At 51.6% G+C, this 18,334-nt stretch overlaps 1 protein-coding gene across 1 annotated transcript in view; it reads right to left on the bottom strand.

Annotated features, from left to right (window-relative positions):
- RGS9 (regulator of G protein signaling 9) overlaps positions 1–18,334 on the bottom strand; it is a 33,052-nt gene that overhangs the window by 13,789 nt on the left and 929 nt on the right. Inside the window, exons 2-10 of the mRNA XM_082774852.1 lie at positions 13,542–13,638; positions 10,872–10,922; positions 10,601–10,707; positions 9,778–9,829; positions 8,749–8,807; positions 8,280–8,356; positions 6,436–6,517; positions 5,722–5,784; positions 468–497 (exon numbers count right to left, since the gene is read on the bottom strand). Coding sequence (XP_082630978.1) covers positions 468–497; positions 5,722–5,784; positions 6,436–6,517; positions 8,280–8,356; positions 8,749–8,807; positions 9,778–9,829; positions 10,601–10,707; positions 10,872–10,922; positions 13,542–13,638 — 618 coding nt within the window. The remainder of the gene's footprint in view (positions 1–467; positions 498–5,721; positions 5,785–6,435; positions 6,518–8,279; positions 8,357–8,748; positions 8,808–9,777; positions 9,830–10,600; positions 10,708–10,871; positions 10,923–13,541; positions 13,639–18,334) is intronic.

The raw sequence follows: 18,334 nt of genomic DNA, 5'->3' as shown, positions 1-18,334 counted from the left end.
GAGCTTATTGCAAATATCACCAGAGCATTTTGCAATGTGCAAGTAATTAAAACCACTCTCCATGCTATATAAAAATTGGGTAATAGCTACCATTCTGGGCACCTAGAAACGCTCTGGATGATTTAGCATGTAATTAGCATTGATCCTTGGCTGTCTCTACGCTGGCGCCGCTGGATGTAGCTCCCATGATTTCCCCACCACTAATTTTGATCGATTGGATTTCAGCCCCGGTGTCAGCCCTTGCTGAGCCTTCCCATCGCTGGGAGAGCTGCTGGCTGCCTGTAGTGGGAGAAAACGTCCTGAAAACATATTGACTGGAAGCTTCATAGCTCAGAGACTCTGACAGCCAAACCCAGGCATTTCTAAAAAGTTTATACCCTGCAAAGGGGGCTTTGGTCCCCCACACAATACTGAAATAAGCAATACATACAGGCTGAACGTGTAGAAATAAGGGAATGGTTAGTTACCTCTCTCCTATAAACATCCATTGTTTTTTTCTGTAACATAAAGAAACAAAAACCATTAAATTGGGGTGGGTGCTTGCACTCACCTTTTTTTGAAACACGAAAACACTATCGTGGGGCTGCTGTTGTGCAGTGCTCTCCAATTAATTCTCATTACAATTAAAATCAAACACAGCAGCTCAGCTAATCAGGGTATCATCAAAGCTAAGAGCATCCACACACCGTAAATCGTGCCATTAGCTCTATTTACTATTTAGTGTTGCTTCTTCCATCACAGCCTGCCTGTGTGCCTTCAATTAAGGGGGTATTCTAATGTAGCTAAAATAGATTCGTTTACGAGACACAGATTAGATCATTCAATACTCGCTAAAGGAGACAGGAACCAACACATTGCAAAATACAAACACCACAATTAAAAGCCTCAGATGCAGTATCTGCTGCGCAAGGGGTGCTTACGTCGGGGTTTGAGGAACGCAGACTGTGTTAGATGTCATCCACAAATGAGCAAGCAATTGAAGGCAAGAAATTAACTGCAGGGTGTTTATTCACCCAGCTTCCTTTGAAGCACAGTTACTTTGTGGGAAATAAGCTTGAGGAAGGAGAGCGAAAGACAGGCTCAGTCGGTGATGCTCCCAGCCAGCCTTTAAAAGCTTCTGCAGCCTTTCAGTTCTGCATCTCCCATTTTAACCAACAAGAGCCCTGCAGCTCCTCTGCGGCCCAGAATCACCCCAGCCAATTAACCCCGTGGCAGACACCAGGCTGCAGAGTGCCTGCTGGAAGCGCAGCGTTTGTGAGCGGTGAGGAAGGCAACATCTGGCAACAAATGCCAGAGGCAGCCTGCGTCTCCCACCTTCCCAGCAGGGAACCTGCACACGAAGCTGCCCCTTTTGGGGCTGACACATCAACGGGGTACAAAGCTCTTGGTCAACAACAGGATCGTTGGCCACAGGGCCGTACAGCCTCAGAACTGGAAGGCACAAGGACTACAGAGCAGCTTTTCACCCTTCTGGGCTTAGCTGCACCCCTGATGCCAGGAAAGCTCTTGTGCGGGCACCTCTTCTTCCCCCCCATTTCTACAGCAGCATTATTGTTTCAGATACGCTGTAGAAATGGAAGTCAAAATAAAAAACCAAACCCCAAAAAGCCTCACCACCTGCTTGCACAGAGAAACGAGCTGCAGTCACTGTCCTAGAAACGCCCTCTTTAGAGAACTTTCTGTTTCAGGTCACCTAATTCCTGCCCAAGAGGAGCTCACTGTCTGCTTGGGGAACCTGAGACACAAGTGAGGCCCCATCAGATTTCCAAAGCGCCAGCTGACCTGTTCCGTTTGAGGAAACTTAAGAGTGGCTGGGGCATTTACTTTAGGAAAACCAAGAGGTTAAAACCATTAGAGGATTTTAAAAGGCCCCTCATGTCGTCTTCTGCTTTGTCAGGCGGGTGCCTTGGGCAGGCGCGGTGCAGGGGTGAGGAGGTGGACGCTGGCTAACGGCTGGACGGCAGCTCACGAGGCTGTTAGGTTGGGTTTGTCTTCTACAGGGGTCTCAGAGTCACGCAGCACACCACACACACACGAGACAAATAGCTGTGGGGAAAGAGAAAGAGAACCCAGTGAGTTAAGCGTTACACAGAGCCAGAAATAAATTAAACTACCAGCACTGAAGAGAAGTTATGTGTACATATGTAAAAAAAAAATCAAAGCTAATGAGACATCTGCATACAGGGAAAGATTTTTTGTAGGTGCATCCTACACTGAGGACCCCCTCCTGCTGCAGCAGGTAGGAGCTGGGGGCGATGGCATGAGAAGGGCTGAGCATGGCTCAGTTGTCACAAACACTGAACTGGAGAGGAATCAAACAGGAGCCCAGCACGGAGCACAGCATCCATCGCCCCACCGACGACTGCAGGCGCTGGCTGTGCTCAGCCCTCTCCAGTTCTGAAACCAATAGCAACTGGGAAGGATCTCAGCTGTCTCACGCCATGGCTGCACATCATTTCATTTTCCTTCCTCCCACAGTGCTCCCCACAGCAGCATTTCCAGCTTTGCTGCTGGTACCATGACCCTGGCTATTCTCTGTGTCCTTTGAGCTCTACCCCACCCCAACCCCCAGCTGCTGACAGCAGCAAGGCCCCATAGCACCCATCCGCCCTCTGCCATTTAGAAGGAAATCACATTTGGAACAAAAGTGTAATTTCTCATAACGAGATTAATTTTGCAATGCGCTTAATGAGTGACTTAGCGCAATTACCGTGGATAAGCTCCCCAGCCCTGCAGGCTTCCAATCAAAATGGCAATTAGTGAAAGAGCTCCGGCTGACTCAGGCGAGGGCCACATGCTCATTAGAAGCACATCCTCCTCCCCAGGACCCAGAGCAGCCTCGTCACAACCTGCTGCTGCCAGCTGAGCGCTCCCCGTGCACGCAGCTGCAAAGCGGAGCTGGGAGCCAGCCAGCACCCAAGCCGAGGGCTGATCCACGTGGCTGGAGCCCCGAGCTCCTACAGGGAGCTGGGACATCCCCTGCTAGCTTCCAGCTGGATGACGGACCTCCTCTGCTCTCGGCGTGGGCTGTCCCAACCACGCTGTGGAGATGATGGTGATGGGTTTTGGCCCATCGGGCTGCTGCGCAGTGTTTGCAGGGGATGCAAACAGCTGGACGGCAGCTTTCACGTGTGCCCAGGTGGAGCTCAGAGGGAATTTTAGACCTGGTCGAATCACCCTGCAGCCTGTCTGTTCCCCGAATGATGGCAATGCCCCCCTTGCAGGTCAGTAAGCAGCAAAAATGAGCACGGGGATGCTGCGCAAAGCACCTGCGCCAAGCACGGGGCAGCACCAACAGCCTGCCCCCCTGCACAGCTCGCTTTCCTCCAGTCAGAGCAAAAACCTGCAGGCACCGCCTGTCTCAATGAGCAGCAGCACTGGAGCATGCAGCCAGCTGCTTCTGCACACACAAACCCCCCTTTTGGTGTGCAAACCTCCCTGCAGGCAGCCAGCGGGGAGCCCTGCACTCCAGAGGCGAATTCAGCACCTAGCACACACCCATCTGCACACACAGCCCTGCTGCGCTCGTGTTTCCCCCCCCCAACAGCTGGAAATCAGCCTTTGAGCAGTCCAGATGTTGGGTTCCTTTCAAATAGCCGGTTTTCCCCCCGATCTTGTTTATTTGCTCCTGATCCCGTTGGTTCACCAGACGGATGCAGCGGAAGCCGCGTGTTTATGGGGCAGCCAAACTGACGGGGGCTGGGGAAATTCAAGGTCAGCAGCGACTACAGGGAGCTGCTGCAGCTGGTTTGCTGCATGCAGCACACCAGGGTGTTTCGTTCAGGAGTCCCTGAATCCAGCACAGTGATTTTGGCTAGGCTAGAGCACCATTTTAAAGGCCTTCTGCTCACAGAAGAAGGCAAAAGCCGCACCTGCAGGAGAGCCAGTGGGCTCTGGCAGTTGCCTGGTAACTCACTGAGCAGCGATGCTTCATCCTGAGCCCGAGACCTGGGTTAAAAAAGGCTAAAGCAGCCCTTAATTAGCTGATCAATGGACAACGATTGCTGCCTTGCTTCTCCTGTCCAGCTACAACTCCTAACTCATTCTCATAGCGTGCCCACGGGTCAGCGATGAAAGTCCCCTTGGAAGGAGTGCAACGTGTGGCTGAGCGCCTGTTTATCTATCAATTAGAGCGAGCAGCTCACCAAAGGGTCTGAGGCAAGCGAAAAAGAGATGTTCTTGCCACTAGCAGCTTCAAAGAAGCCATCCTGATGTCAGGAATGAATTATCACTGGGAGTCTTTTCTTTCTCGGCTGTCAAGATAAAGGTAAATTAATTGGCCAGTGAAGTCAAGCTATTTCTAGTGGGATCGGAGTCAAAAATACAACAAATGGGTGCTGGATTCAAGCCCTCGTTTTCTGCTCCTGTTGTTTCACCTCAGAGCAAGAGGCTGGGCCCACAGAAAACATCAGTAAAACTCCCTGCTGCCTTAGCGAGGGATGGGATACAAACAAATACAGCCCAGGTCCGAATTTACAGAGATGGGCCACCCCTTCTGCCCAACAGAGGCTGCTGAGCCACAGGTGTTTCTGTTTGTTATGCTTTCTGCAGCCTGCAGGGAAAAAGAAAAAAAAAAAAAAGCTTCAAGTCCAGTGGTGAGTATGTGTGAGCTTTTGGCTGTCCACAGACTTTGGATTTTTTTTTGGTTTTGGATGCCTATGGGCTTTCAGGCTATTTGCAAAGCTAAAATCTCTTGTGTCAGCTGTAAAACTGTGGGTGAGAAGCTGGCTACTCCTCTTCCATTTCTCTCTTTCCCCCCTCCTGCTCTCTCTCTCTCTCTCTCTCTCTCTGTTTCTCTTTCCTTCTCTCTCAAAAAAAAGGGCTCTCTGCAGCTGCTACTTACAGCAAGAAAAAAAATAAAATACACCCCAAACCTACATTTTGCTCATTTTCAGTCTCTATGGTAACAGAACACAGTTGGCCAAAGCAATTATCCTGCCTCTGGCTGTTGAGATGTTTAAAGGCTGTTACAAAAATGAGAAGTTGTGGGAATGCAGCGAGTGTGATCGCAGTCCCATTTGCATTTAATTGCTGAGACACGCTCTGGCTTCACTTTCAGATGAACACCATTAAGTGCACAAACACAGGATCGCTTTAAAGGGCTGAGGAAGGAGCAGGAGATCAGCTCCAGCTCCTCCTCGAGCTGCGTTCACCTCATTGTGGACTCCAAACCAGTCCCACCCAGTTGCAGCCTCCACAGTCTCAGTTCATTAATTGTGTTTCTTGATGGTTCGGCCTCACAATGTGAATTCTCACACAACTATTGTGTCTCCCACCCACCACCCCAACTTTTTGCCACACATTTACCCCCACGAAGGGATTCTGCCATTTTATTTTAAACTCGAATCTTTCCTCTGGTCCTTTACACTCCTCAAGCCCACGCTGAGTTCATTCAGCACTAATAACAAGGCAGCAATCAGCATCTGCGGGTAGAGGATTCCTTAATTCAGCCTCACCAGCAGAGAAAACACTTCCTCTAGCTACACACACACTGACGGCTGTGTCATGGAAGCTGATAAAGCCAGAAGAAGCTGCCAAAACCTATTTTGAGGGCCCCACACCCTGGACAATGAGACAGCTTCAACTTCTGGCACATTTGGCTGTCGTGGCCGGGCTGACTTGCACAGCCCACGTTCCCCCCAAAAACACCATCCCGGGGACGTTGTCTGGGTCCTCCCAAACGAATCCAACAGTGAACAAACGTTGCCTCACCTGGTTTACCTTATTTTCATTGGGATCAGTTGCGCGGTCTAATCCATACTCCAGGACGTCGAGCATGCCGGGCTGTTAGGAGCAGGAAAGAAGCAGAGCTTTGTCACTGATTTAAAGTCTGGGGGACACACGAATGCACAGGGAGGTTCCCAAGCCCTGAGGGCTGCCACTCGTCACTCTCCACTCTCACCTTCAAAGCCTCTGACCCGAGAGCACGGAGCACAGCCCCAGAGCAGGCTGCGAGCAGCACAGGTTTGCCTGGCACTGCTGAGCACGCGTGCCCCAGGGGAGCTCTGCCCCATCTCTGGGAACTCTCCCCTTGAGCACGGCTGCTGCAGCCAAATCTCCTTCCCTTGCCCCTGGGAGAGCAATCATGGGGAAGGTGGTGTGAATTCTGGGCTCATTTTGCATCCCAGACTGGTTGTGGCTGGGAAGGCTGGTGGAGCTGTGGATTGCTCCCGTTTGGACATACAACCTCTCCCCACACCTCTTTTCCATGGTTGCCACTGAGTCAGTCAATTCTTCAGCCCCGTGGCCCCCTTTTGCTCTGCTCATGGCTCTCTACATTTCATAGAGGGTCCAGGCTGACCCCTTCCCTGCAATGGGGTGCACACCCTGGGGCTGTGACCATGGCTGTTCCCCTAGCAGGCAGGAGCTTGTCCCAGGGGCTCTAAGGAGGGCACTGCTGAGATACAAAGCCACACACCTCCATCCTCTACTTACAGGAGTCCTGTTCACAAGCCAGTAGGCTCTCTCCTGGCAATCCAGGGCGTACCTGTCCGCCTTCTTCCGCTCCTTCCCTGCCCTGCAAAGCCAAGAACGGGAAATCAGGAACGTTTCTCCCCTAAAAACATCAAGATGACAAAGGTGGCACATCCTCAGCCCCCCCACCATGGGTCCCAGCCTGGCTGCACCATGCTCTGCATCAGGCTCCTGACCACAGCCTCGCACAGCTAATTCTGGCCTACGCCGCCCGCCGTTCACATGGCCGCGCATGACTGCCGCTCCTCCCTGCTTCTAGCTTTTGAGAAATCGTCTTCTTCCCGAGCTCAGCTGGAAGCAGACACATCCTCTTTTGATCAGGCAGCCAGCCCTGCGGTCGGGTTTCACCCTGAAACCCCCACTGCCTGCAGCCAGCCCCGCTGCTTCGTGTCCACCCACCCCCGATGGCACCGTGCGGTACCTGAGCAGCGCTCTGCAGAGATGCTGCCCACACCCAGCCTGGCACCCCTCGGTAAAAGGCACATTTCTCAGAGAAATTATTTGGAAAGCAGTGCCAAGCTGCGTTCCCAGGCACTAAAAAACTCAATCTCTACTATTAAGCAGAAGAGGAACTAGCATGGTTTGGGGCTGAACCAACTAATTTTTTCCCAGACGAGTTCTGGGCACATTTCAGTGCTGAGCATGGGCAAGGGAACATCCCCGATGGGGTGTTTGCATGGGGCCACCCTGCTGTGGCCGAATGCGGTGGCTGTGGGCTGCTCTGCACCACTCAGCACCACCGAACAGCCTCAGCCACGCTGAATCCACTAGTTCAGGCACTGTGTCAGCATCCACCTCCAGAATGGCATTTGGTATCTCTGAGCCCAAGTTTGACCTCAATTTACAAGAGCAACAGCGCCGTGCTTAATGAGACAGTTATCTGATGAGCTGCACGCTGACGGCTTGGCTCCCATCCCAGCGAAGGCAGAAACGGCTGCAGAACGGCAGGGGCAGCGCATGGCACGCTGCAAGGTAAGAAATGCTAAAAGGAAGCCACAGAACGAGGCGAGATCTTATCTCCAAAGGAGCGATCCCATCTCATTTCCACCAACTTTCCTGGGAATCTGACGGATTCAGCTCCCCACATCAAGTCGTTCTGGCACGCTGCCTAAGCATGTATTTCAGAGTTTTCTCCAGAAGTCTCTGCTGGGAACACTTCTTGAGTCAGCCCTGAAGTTCTGCCGTGAGACGTGTACAAACAGTAACTGAAACAGCCCAGTAATAGCTGGTGGCCAGACCTGCAAATGCTCACGGACAACCTTGGCATTGAGCTAAAGGCAGCTGTACCTCACAGGGTTGCATGCTGCAGCACCACAGCTCAGCTTCTGCAGGGAGTCGCATCAGGTGCAACATCTCAGCCTCCCCTTTCACACTTGTACATGTGCAAAAACCACTTGTGAAGAGCCATGTGCTTATGTCAGCTGGAAGGGCTCCCACCCCTGTGCTCTCGCTCTGACAAACCACACCGATTCCTGGTCCCTGGTGGACAAATGTCAGGCAGGGAGAGAAATGCAGGTGCAGCAGGTGAGGGTGAGACTTTACAAGGGGGTGTCCAGTCATTTGGAAACGGCTGAAATCCTGCACTTGTGATGTGTGTAGTGAGCAAAGTTTCCACGTTCAATGGAGAACCCCTCAGCCCGATATGAACAGCAGCTTTATTTCACCATCCTGAGGAGCACTCGCAAGTTATTTTAAAACTGCAGTTTATGCTTTAAGCTGTAATTTAACTGTGTACCGAGACAGGAAAGCTCTGCCTCCTCATACCCTCCCCAGTGATGCAAATAACAGAACGCAAGTCAACTCACTTATACTGCTCTTTGGCTTGCATAATAACAAAATCCCACTTGTAGTTTATTTTTTTATTGAGCATGTTGTAATGTTCCTGGAATAAAAATGAAAAAGCAGTTAGTGTGAAAATTCTGGATAAGGTGCTCCCAGACTGGGGTTTTCTTCACTCTCCATAGCTCCACCAGGCCAGGCTGGCAACTGAGCCAAAAAATCTGGATTGCTCTGAATGTAATTATATGAATTGCAACAATTTGAAATGCCCTAGCAAGGAGAGCAATTACTCCTGCTAAAATTGTCACTGAATTAAGAGTATTTTTCTGCATTAGCCAAATATTTCAATTCCACAGCTTTGTTTTTTGACACAAATGGAATAACACCTCATTGAAAAGAGATTATTTTTGCCATGCCCCTTTCACAGCAATGGAGGGCTACAAATTATACAGCAACTTAGGGGGTTGCAGTGGAATGAGTACAGCGTCTCCTTACCTTCTCATATTCTTCTAAAATCCCCTTCTTCTTAATGTTCTTCTTTGCTAGGTAAATTGCTGCGGATGGAGAAGCACACAAGCGGTCAGCTATACTTACACCAACAAATTCAAGAATAATTAATAAATTGCCCCCATGGAAAACACAGGGACTTTGGTCTGTTATAATTCCCTCCTGGGCATGAGCTCCAAGCTCACAAAAGCTCACTGAAGAAAAATGAACCTGCTGCTTTGCTTTGTCACCAGCACTTCGCAAGGCAATGTGTTGGTGGGGAGCAACCACGGTGGCGTGTGCCTTCCACCAGCAGCTCCTCCTCCTCCGGGAGCTCAGGCAGGGCTTCAGGGGTCAAACTATACTGGGACAAATCTTTAAGATGTTGAGGTTTCTTAGAGTTCATCCTCCAAGTTTTCCAGTTACAGGCCAATGTTTTCTTCCAAGTTCTATTTAAAGCATTCCAACGTAAAATGTGCTTTTTTTCCAGAAGTTCTACAGCACAACATAGATAAAACCACAGAGGACAATCTTGGCATAAACAAACTCATCCATGAACTGCACAACCCGGAGGAGCAAATCAAGCTGATCAGCCCTAGTTTCATCACCAGCCCGATACTAAAAGGCATCATCATGGCAGCAGAAGATTGAGAGGGAAGAGCTGTCAAGTGCTGGCAGGCACTGTGCATGATGTACAGAAAGAACCATCTCTGGATGCAGGGCTCGATCCGAACCTTCAGGAAGACAGCCTTGGGCACATATCCAGAAATACACTTAAGGATTTAGGGAAATCTGACCTTGTGTTTAAAGTCTTCTGTACCCAGCAGAGCATTTTAGGTGCATTCCAGTCTGATGGAACTTGTTGGAATGTAAGAGGAGTTTAAGCACGTCACATCACCAAGGGCACAGCAAGGTGTGCACATCCGGAGCGTTCACAAAACAATATGAAAGAAAATCTAAGGGCTGGTCACAGGACTGCAAGCACAAACACTTGGACTGGTTATATCCCTCCTAGACACACACAACGCTATCACGTACCGTAGTCAGTGTCATCAGCAGGCCAGCTCTGCGTGGGCCAGAAATATGGCGTCTGCAGAAAAAAACAAGCCTTTTGCTAGTGCACAACAGCCTTGAACTCATGCCAAGCAGCACACAGCACTGCCCACACTAGAGGGAGAAGAAACCTTTCCTCTGCCCTGCTGAGAACCTGAGCTCCTTAGCGGTGTCAGCACGCGCGGCGGTGCAGGACGGCTACAGGAGAAGAATCGGGGTCATCAGGCTGCCAATGCCAACCCCACTTCTGCCCTGCAGCCACTTAACGTGGCCAACCTTACACTGCTGCCTGGGCATTTGGACCGAGATGTTGGAGCCTGATCTGTCAGCATGAGGGAAACGGACTTCTCATTCAAAGTACCCCTAATTTCCCATCATAGTGGAAGCTCTCCAGCCGTGAACCTTGATAAAATCCCACCTTTACTGTGGGTTTTGTGCATTCACTATTCAGCCTCCCCACATCATGCTACAATCACTCACGGATTCCACTTGCTACATTAAAGCTGGAAGGAAGCATACCTTTGCAGGAAAGGACAGCTATTTTAAAGCTGAGCAGGAACACTAGTTTAGTTAAAGGAAGTATCACGGTTTGCCTGTAAACCGTGCTCTGATACCCAGCACTGACATCAGGCTGGGGAAACTGGCCTGAGGCTGCTCTGTGGATCCCTTCTTCCTTCCTCCCATACCCTGAGTGATTCGCACGGCTACAGCGCAGGGCCTCGTGGCTCCAGCTCCTGGGGAACTGCCCTCGGAGCCTGTTTCCAAACCTCATGCTGAGCTCCCTCGCTTTACACAAGGTGTAACTCACCTGGAACCTGTACAGACTCCCGTCTGTCTTCAGGGTGAGATTCTTTGGCTCCTGAAGAGGGTAGATGTACCCATATTTGACGAACAGGTCCCCCAGGTGTAGTGCCTCTGAAAACAGAGAAGACAGAAGTTTGATTGCATGGAAACACAGCTGGAATTTGGAAGTGAGCTGCTACTCAGGAGAGAAGAATTCATCTAGGAGGTTTTGTCTATGCAGATCTTAAAGTTTTACAGCTCAAATTTGCACATCACTTTTTACATTTTCTACCCACCTTCATCAGTGATCTGCAGACGCTGGAGAATCCACTGCAGTATGTCGTTACCTGTAAAGTAGAGAACACATCAGGCACTTGAAAGCAGGAGTGTGCAATCTGCAGGCCAAAAGGAGACCTCTCCACTCCTCACCTAATGCCGTCCCTGGAGCCCAGGGACTGCACAGACCCCTTCTTGCAAACATCACGGCTGGTATCTCCCTGGCCATGCTGTCATTATGGTGTTCTCCTGACCGTGTAGGTGTCAGTCTTTGTCTGGGAGCAGGAGCACGAGGCAGGTAGCGAACTCAGGAGGACACACTCACGTGTACAGAAGCACACATGGCCTGAGCAACGCTTAAACCCCAACCACTGGGTGACTTGGGTGGTGCAACCGCTTACACTCACGGGAAAAGGGAAGTGCCCCTTGTTTTGCAAATCTTGCCTTGAAAGATTCATTGCAAAGCATCTCCGGGTTCACAGAGCATGGTCCTGTCCTGATTGTAGTAACAGCCCGGTGACCGGTCCCCTCCAGCCCTCTACGGGAGACAAGTTTCAGAGCAGAAGGGTACCTGGGTCTGAGATCCAAGCTGCAGCAGTAACAGACCACGTGAAACCCAAACAAGATCTCTGCATTCACAAACTCTCCATCTCCCCCTGGTTTTGGTCAGTCCTACCCCAGTCAGCACAAACATCCACTGGTTTTAGTTTTCTGTTCTGGGAGGCAAATTGCGTTAACCTCCTTCCACGTAAACAGGACCAGAGGAAAACGCACTCAACTCCTGATCAGTTATTGGCCTTTTCCTCCAAAAGTCTCCCAGGATTGCAGATCGAAACGCTGACCTTTCTTGACATTGCAGTGATGACTTAGCTTTCTAATAGGGGCTTAGAGCTCTTATCCTACCGCCTGCTTCCTGAAATAGATGAAATTAAAGGATTATCTCATCACTCATTTCTAGACAGCTCGCTCTGTAAGCTTTTTCTCCCAAAGGCACGCATTGAACACGAACGTTTCTTTGTCTCCTCGGCTGTAAGCCATTTTACTGATGCTGAATCCACCTAGTTAGCTGCCTGCACGCAAAGACCTGAGCTCTCCTCTGTGCATCTGCGTCCACTGATTGAATCACCCTCCTGTCTTCACCATCCCTTTATTAAAAACGAATTAGTCTCTTAGGCAACACCCAGAAGCCAATCCGTACACATGCAACTCTTGCAACACCAAAACCATCACAGTTCAGAGAGTGATGACTGCGGTGCAAGGAGACTGCAACTCCCTTGCCTAGCAGAATTGGACTGAAATGCATGACTTGTGCGAGAGGTAACGTGCAGCAGGTCTGGCTAAGGAAGCAGAACAAAGCCCACGGCACGCAAAGACAACGAGCAGCAACGGGCATCTTCCCTCCACACCAGCCAGCCACGGCCTTTTGGGAAGTGGTGTTTCACACCGGCCAGACATCAGGAGAAGTACTTGTTCCCTCTGCACTTGGTGTGGCTGGCACGTCATCTGCACGACAGGAGGAACTTTTCTGCCCTAACCATGCAGTAAGGACTAGGGGAGGCAAGAACGCGTCTTTTGCAGATGCAGAGCACCCCAACAAGGTCTGCTGTGTGACAGCTGTGTGAGCCAGGCTCTCGATATGCTAAAACACATGGAGGATGCTTGTGAGAATGAGCTTCACCCAACTTCTCCTTACCCTTTCACTGACTCTGACTGGATCCATGGGCAACTGCCTTAAACCTCTGTGCCTCTGCTTCTGCATTTAAGGGAAAAAAAAAACAGGGCAAACAAAATGCAGAGCCTACAGGGCTTCGCAAACGTGCTCAGGATGAATTCAGCTATTTGGCTGAGCTCTCTCCTGATTTGCCCACAGCAAGCTCTTTGGTTTCAGGGGGATTTTGTGTTCTGAATTTCAAAGTTCTGCAGAAAAAAAATAAAAAAAAAATCAGGAGGAAACACTGGTTCAGTATGTGTGAATATTTATAGGTTGAAGGTCCCCCACAAGAGCTTTTGTGGAGGCTTGGAGAACAGGGAGCGGAGGTACTGGTGGTGCATTGCTGCTGCCCTGTGAAAGGAGCTAGCAGGCACAAAGGAGACTGTGCTAAGAGCTGCCTGTACCGCTAGACGTGACACCTCACAACCCAGCTCCACGTCTTGTTTCTTCTCCAGCCCGCTTGAAGGAGGGAAAGCTGTCACTTAGAGGCAAAGGAGTGGGCTGAATATTTTGTTCTTTTCCTGCATGATGAAGAAAAATGATTATTATCAGAAAATGTTAAAGGGAAGACTAATTGCTTGTTGCTCATTTCTGAAGCATGATACCTCATTTCGATTCCACTCTGCCTCTTTTAATCAGATCTTAATATTTATCCTTATTTGTGACCCAGCATCACCAGCAATACTCCAGGTCTGGAGCTGCAGCACCTGTTCACCTCTGCTCTAAGAGAAACTCACGTGAGATAGGTGAAAGTGCACGATTAGAAATCTGTGTCTCTTATTCAAAGAGCTAGGAATGAAACAAGACACGAGTGAGAGGAAGATAAAGGGAGATCTCACGGGCCATACAGCAAATACTCATTGGGAACATGGGCTCCAACATGCCCCCATGAAGCAATAACCCAGGGGTGGCCAAGGAGCCTGCACACACAGTTTTTCTGTGATGAAGTTTTTGGCCTGGACCCCAGAGAAGCTCCTACCTGCCACAGCATGGGGGATGTTGGTGATCATCACCCTCTGCGTCTGCGTCTTGATGCCCGTGTCTGGGTTCTGCATCTCCATCATCAGCGCCTCGATCTGCAACACATAATGGGATGGGTTACAGGAGGGGGCTCAGCACCACTGCAGCTCCCAGCAGCATCCCAGGAATGGATGCAACACCTCAACACCTCCCCTTTCCAGGAGGGTTCCTACTCCTCCTACAAAAGCCGATGTCAGCTTTTGTGCTGACTCAGTGTCACTGCCTCCTGCAGACAGCACATGCACAGGCAGGGTGTGCAGACGAGGGACAGGAACTAACCACGCCATGAGAGATAAATGTTAAAAAAAAAAAAAAAAAAAAAAACTTATTTTTTGTTTGTTTTCTTTTTTAAGCAGGCCTAACACCGCAACATTTTTCTTTTATTGACAGAAGTCTCTGCTACCCATCAAAGCTCTTCTCCGGCTCAGTGGGCTCCTGGCTGGGGCAATAAGGGAAAAAAAAAAAAAAAAAAGGAAGGAAATAAAATCTGGAAAGCTGCTTTTGTTGCAAAAATACCCCAGCTCTGCACACTTGTAGGTATTGCACCATGCACCGAGAAAACAAGCAATATTTTGGCCGTCACCCAGCCAGCAAAGGTTCTGCTTCTGGTCTGCAGAGAACAACCAAGAAGAGCACCGGGAAAAACCCCGCGCTTTGCTGTGGGGCTGAGCAAGAAGCGAGAGCCCCGGGCAGACGAGAAGGGCCCAACCTGAGGAAGCACAGCTGGGGATTTTCAAAGGCATTTTCCTTCTCTTACATTTGATGTCCTGACAGCAACACCCTAACAGAGCACGAGCCTCCTGCTCGTGCTCAGGACCTTCTGCTCAGGTGAGGGGTCTGCAGAAGATGCTCTTCCTTTTGCCTTCTGCTGCCGGAGATATTCAATCAAAATTGCCCCACCAGGACCAATTCGGTCTCTCCACACTTCCATTCAGAGGCAGTAGCTTTTTAGCTGGGATCAGTGGATTTAATGAACGGGACTTGATGACACCCCGGCACAATGAGGGGCATTGTTTCCACAGGCACCACAGTGACTTTGGTCCCCAGGCTTGCCAAGTTCAGCGAGGATTTAAGCTGTAGTGACAGGATGCAATCTGGGCTTGACAGTAAAAATGTATTTTCAGCTGCTTTTAAAGCCAGTGGCAAATTATTACTGTAACAGAGAGAGCTGCTAACATCTCACACAAGTACTTCGATATAAATACTCCCATAAAATACTTCAAAATAGCAAAACCAGACCCAAACCAATGCAATGTGATGATTTTTTAAAGACATTTTAACTGACCTACTGAGCTGAACCCATTTCAGTGACAGCACCATCTTGGCCAGATGCAGCACGGACAAAGTTGTCACCTCCTTGGTTACCTTCTGAGATCTGAGACTTGTGGGTTCAGCTTCAGCCCTGAGGATGAGGAACGGGACTTTTCTCGTGCAAGAGAGCTGGAAGACCCTAATTTACTCTCTGAGCTGAAAGTCCTCCCTGTCTCCAGCCCACATGGCTCTGCAACCACTTGGGTCCCAATTTCAGCCTCAGCAAGACCCAGACCAGGCGTGGAGAGGCGCCCACGCGGCCACACAATATGGGATGAAGCAGGACGGCCCCACAGGTAGGGCACTGATTTAGGAACCTCATATTGAGTTCAAATCCCCGAGATCCCCCTAAGCAAATGCAGGGGATCTCGGGGAATTCCCTTAGCCTTTCTGTAACCCTCTGCTCTGCAAGGCAGCATCTCCTCACCCCGCAGGGACACCGGGAGGTAAATTCAGGCTGCTCGTTGCCACCAAATTGCTGCACACCGGGCAAACCCCAGCTCAGCCTGCCTCTTCCCCTTCTCCCAGGGGAAGCCCAGCTCGTTCCAGGTTGCTGGAGACAAGGAGCCCGCCAGCGGGAGGCCCGGTTAAAACCCAGCGAGGGTATTTCCCTGCTTTGCTAAGGGCTGTCACCCATTTTGTCACGCTTTGGGCCGGGGAAGCGGCGCCTGGTTTGAGCTCTGCAGGGCGAGAAGCCACATCCTGCCCTCGGTCGATGGGTGGGGGACGTGCAGAGAGGTAAATACGAGAGGAGCCGGGCTCTGGAGCAAGCTCGCCTCGAGCACCGAGCCGCCACAAGGCTCGAACCCCGCCGAGGAGTCCCGCCGGGCCAGCCGGAGCATCGGCACGGGGGCGGCGTCACCCCAAAAACCACAGCGAAGACAACAGGAAAACTGCCTCCCGACCGCTCAGCGGGGTTGTGATGTGCAGAGCGAAGCTCTCCAAGCCGGCAGCGGTAAGAAAAAGCATTTCGGGAGCCCCCACGATGGAGAGGGGCCTCCCTGTGAGGTGCTCACCGGCGGCTGATGTGCTTCGGATGGAAAGATGAGGAGTTTTCCAGCAGCTCCGGTGCTGGAATTAAACACCTGCAGCCTCCGCCGTGACCGTGTGCCCAGCTCTGGTCCCCCCCAGTGCCTCACACCACCTGTAAAAAAACCCCAAACACCTCCCTGCCCCACTCCCCAGGTAGCAGCACACACTCCCATCGTTACTCCAGCCTCGCAAGGCTAACTCCATTATTTTTTTTTCTGTTTATGGCAGTCCTGCTTTGCATATTCAGTGATGATCAGGAAAAATATAAAAGAAAATAAAAGGAGTCCCTTGTTACCCAGCTAAAACTTCCTGCTTTTCCTTAGCCAAAGCTGAGGGCTGGAGGCCTGTTCCCACCCCCCACACACACACACCCTGAGGCTGTAACTGGGGAAAGGAGGGCTGTAAATGGGAAAGGAGGGCTGTAAATGGGAAAGGAGGGCTGTAAATGGGGAAAGGAGGGCTGTAAATGGGGAAAGGAGGGCTGTAAATGGGAAAGGAGGGCTGTAAATGGGGAAAGGAGGGCTGTAAATGGGGAAAGGAGGGCTGTGGCTGCCTCTGCCCTTCCTCATCAGGCCGCCAACCCCACTGCCAATTAAAGCCACAAGGAAGCAAACCCAAAGCAAAGGGCAGCTGTGCGCCCGGCCTCACCAGGGCACGAGCTTCTTGTCCCTAGGAGACCATGGGGAATGAGGAAGGGGCTCGCCTGTGCCCACCTCATCCGTGAGGATGGGGCAGGACAGACTGGGCATCACACCACCCACAGGTTTCCTGGCAGCTCAGCTCCAGCAGCGTACGGGGCCTCAGGTAAACGGGAGCCTCCTGAAGGGCTCCTTCCAGTGACACCCCAATTCCAGCACTAACACCCCGCTGGAAACGGCCAGGGGGATGAAGAGAAGCTGGAGAGCCTCTGTGGGATGAGGGTGCTGGGATGAGAAGCCTCTGGCCCCACTGTGGGCCCAGGAGGAGCCGCCTGGCCGCCAGGGACCAGAGCGAGGAGGAGGCAGAGGCAAATCCAGCAAACCCTACCCACCAGCTCTGAGTCACGATGCAGCTCCTGTGGCACAGCAAGGAAAAGCACACAGCCCACCAGCTGCCAGTGAGCACGGCCCCTGGCAAAGTCCCATCGCAGCATCTGGCCTGAAATGTGTCTTTTGGGGGCTTTCTCCCTGTCCTGAGGGACTTCCTTGGCAGTTTAGGAAAAAAAATATAATGTAATAAATCAGCCTAAGCATCAGTCACGGGCATTTTGTGGGGAGCATCACAGAGCCCTGGGGGGCTCCTTGGTTCCCCTGGGGGTCAGACACGAAGAGCGAGGCCCGCAGAGCAGCCCCACAGCAGGTACACGGCGCTGCCCACCCCCAGAGCAACCCCCTTTTTATCTCCCTTGTCTGATCATGGGACTGCTCCGGCCATGAGCAGCCTGCTGGAGACACATCACAGCTGTAAGGGTACCACGGACCCGCGGGCACCCAGCACCGCAGGAAACCCCTTGTGCTGCTGGCACGAACCACGGCTGCGGCATCCGTGCCAGCCGGTGGCGAAGCACGAGCATGGACTTAAGCAATTAACAAAGCTTCTCTCCAGGATTTTAGCTCCTCGAGGCTCTAAGCCCGCAGGGCGCTCGCTGGAGGCGTGCCAGGCACTTGGATCCCACCGGGGACAGTCACGAAAGGTCTGCGGGGTGGCAGGGCTGTGCCCCGGGGATGCAGCCATCAGCACAGGTACTGCAAGAGCTGAGGCTCGTCCACAGCTTCCCTGAGGTCTGGAAGAAAGAGAGGAGGAAGGGAAGCAGAGGTGAGAGCCGAAGCTGGCCCGCTGACCATCCAGGAGCTCCCCTTCCTCAGCACTAGAGCAAAAACTCCTCGAATCCTCTGCTGCTCAGTGAGCTGCTGTGCTTGAACAGCTCTGCCCACCTGAGAAACTCCGAGCGCTTTGCGAGGATGGCTACACCCCCGTGGAGCAGCTGAAGCACGGCTGGGGGAGGTTTTCCCAAAGCACACAGCTTCTCCTCCGCGCTCCTGCGTAAAACCCCGCGGGGTGTTACTCAGTGCAGAGTTTGGCCCAGCGTGTTTCCTCCGGCAGGGCTCCCCAGCCGAATTTACCTCGAAAGACACAGCCCCGAAGAAAATCTCCTCCTTGCTTCCTCCAGTAAGAGGAGCACTGGGGGGCTCTTGTCGTGCCGGGCTCTCACCTGAGCGCTGAACAGCCTCAATTTTACCCCATTTTTCCCCCATAACCTCCCCAGCTCCTCAGGTCGGGGGCGTTGCAGGAGAGCTGTGATTCGAGCAGCGGCTGGGGGCTGTGCTCGTCGCTGGGAATCCAGCTAATTCCACTCAACAAGATAAGCCATGGGCAGGAGAGGTGGGTGGCAGGGAAGCTAGCTTAACACTCTGCTTTCTGAAACCTCGG

The sequence above is a fragment of the Aythya marila genome (assembly GCF_965140915.1).
Source record: "Aythya marila genome assembly, chromosome: 18".
Classification (NCBI taxonomy): Eukaryota; Metazoa; Chordata; class Aves; order Anseriformes; family Anatidae; genus Aythya; species Aythya marila.
Note: the sequence above shows the minus strand (reverse complement) of the source record. Positions and strands in the feature narration are given on the sequence as shown.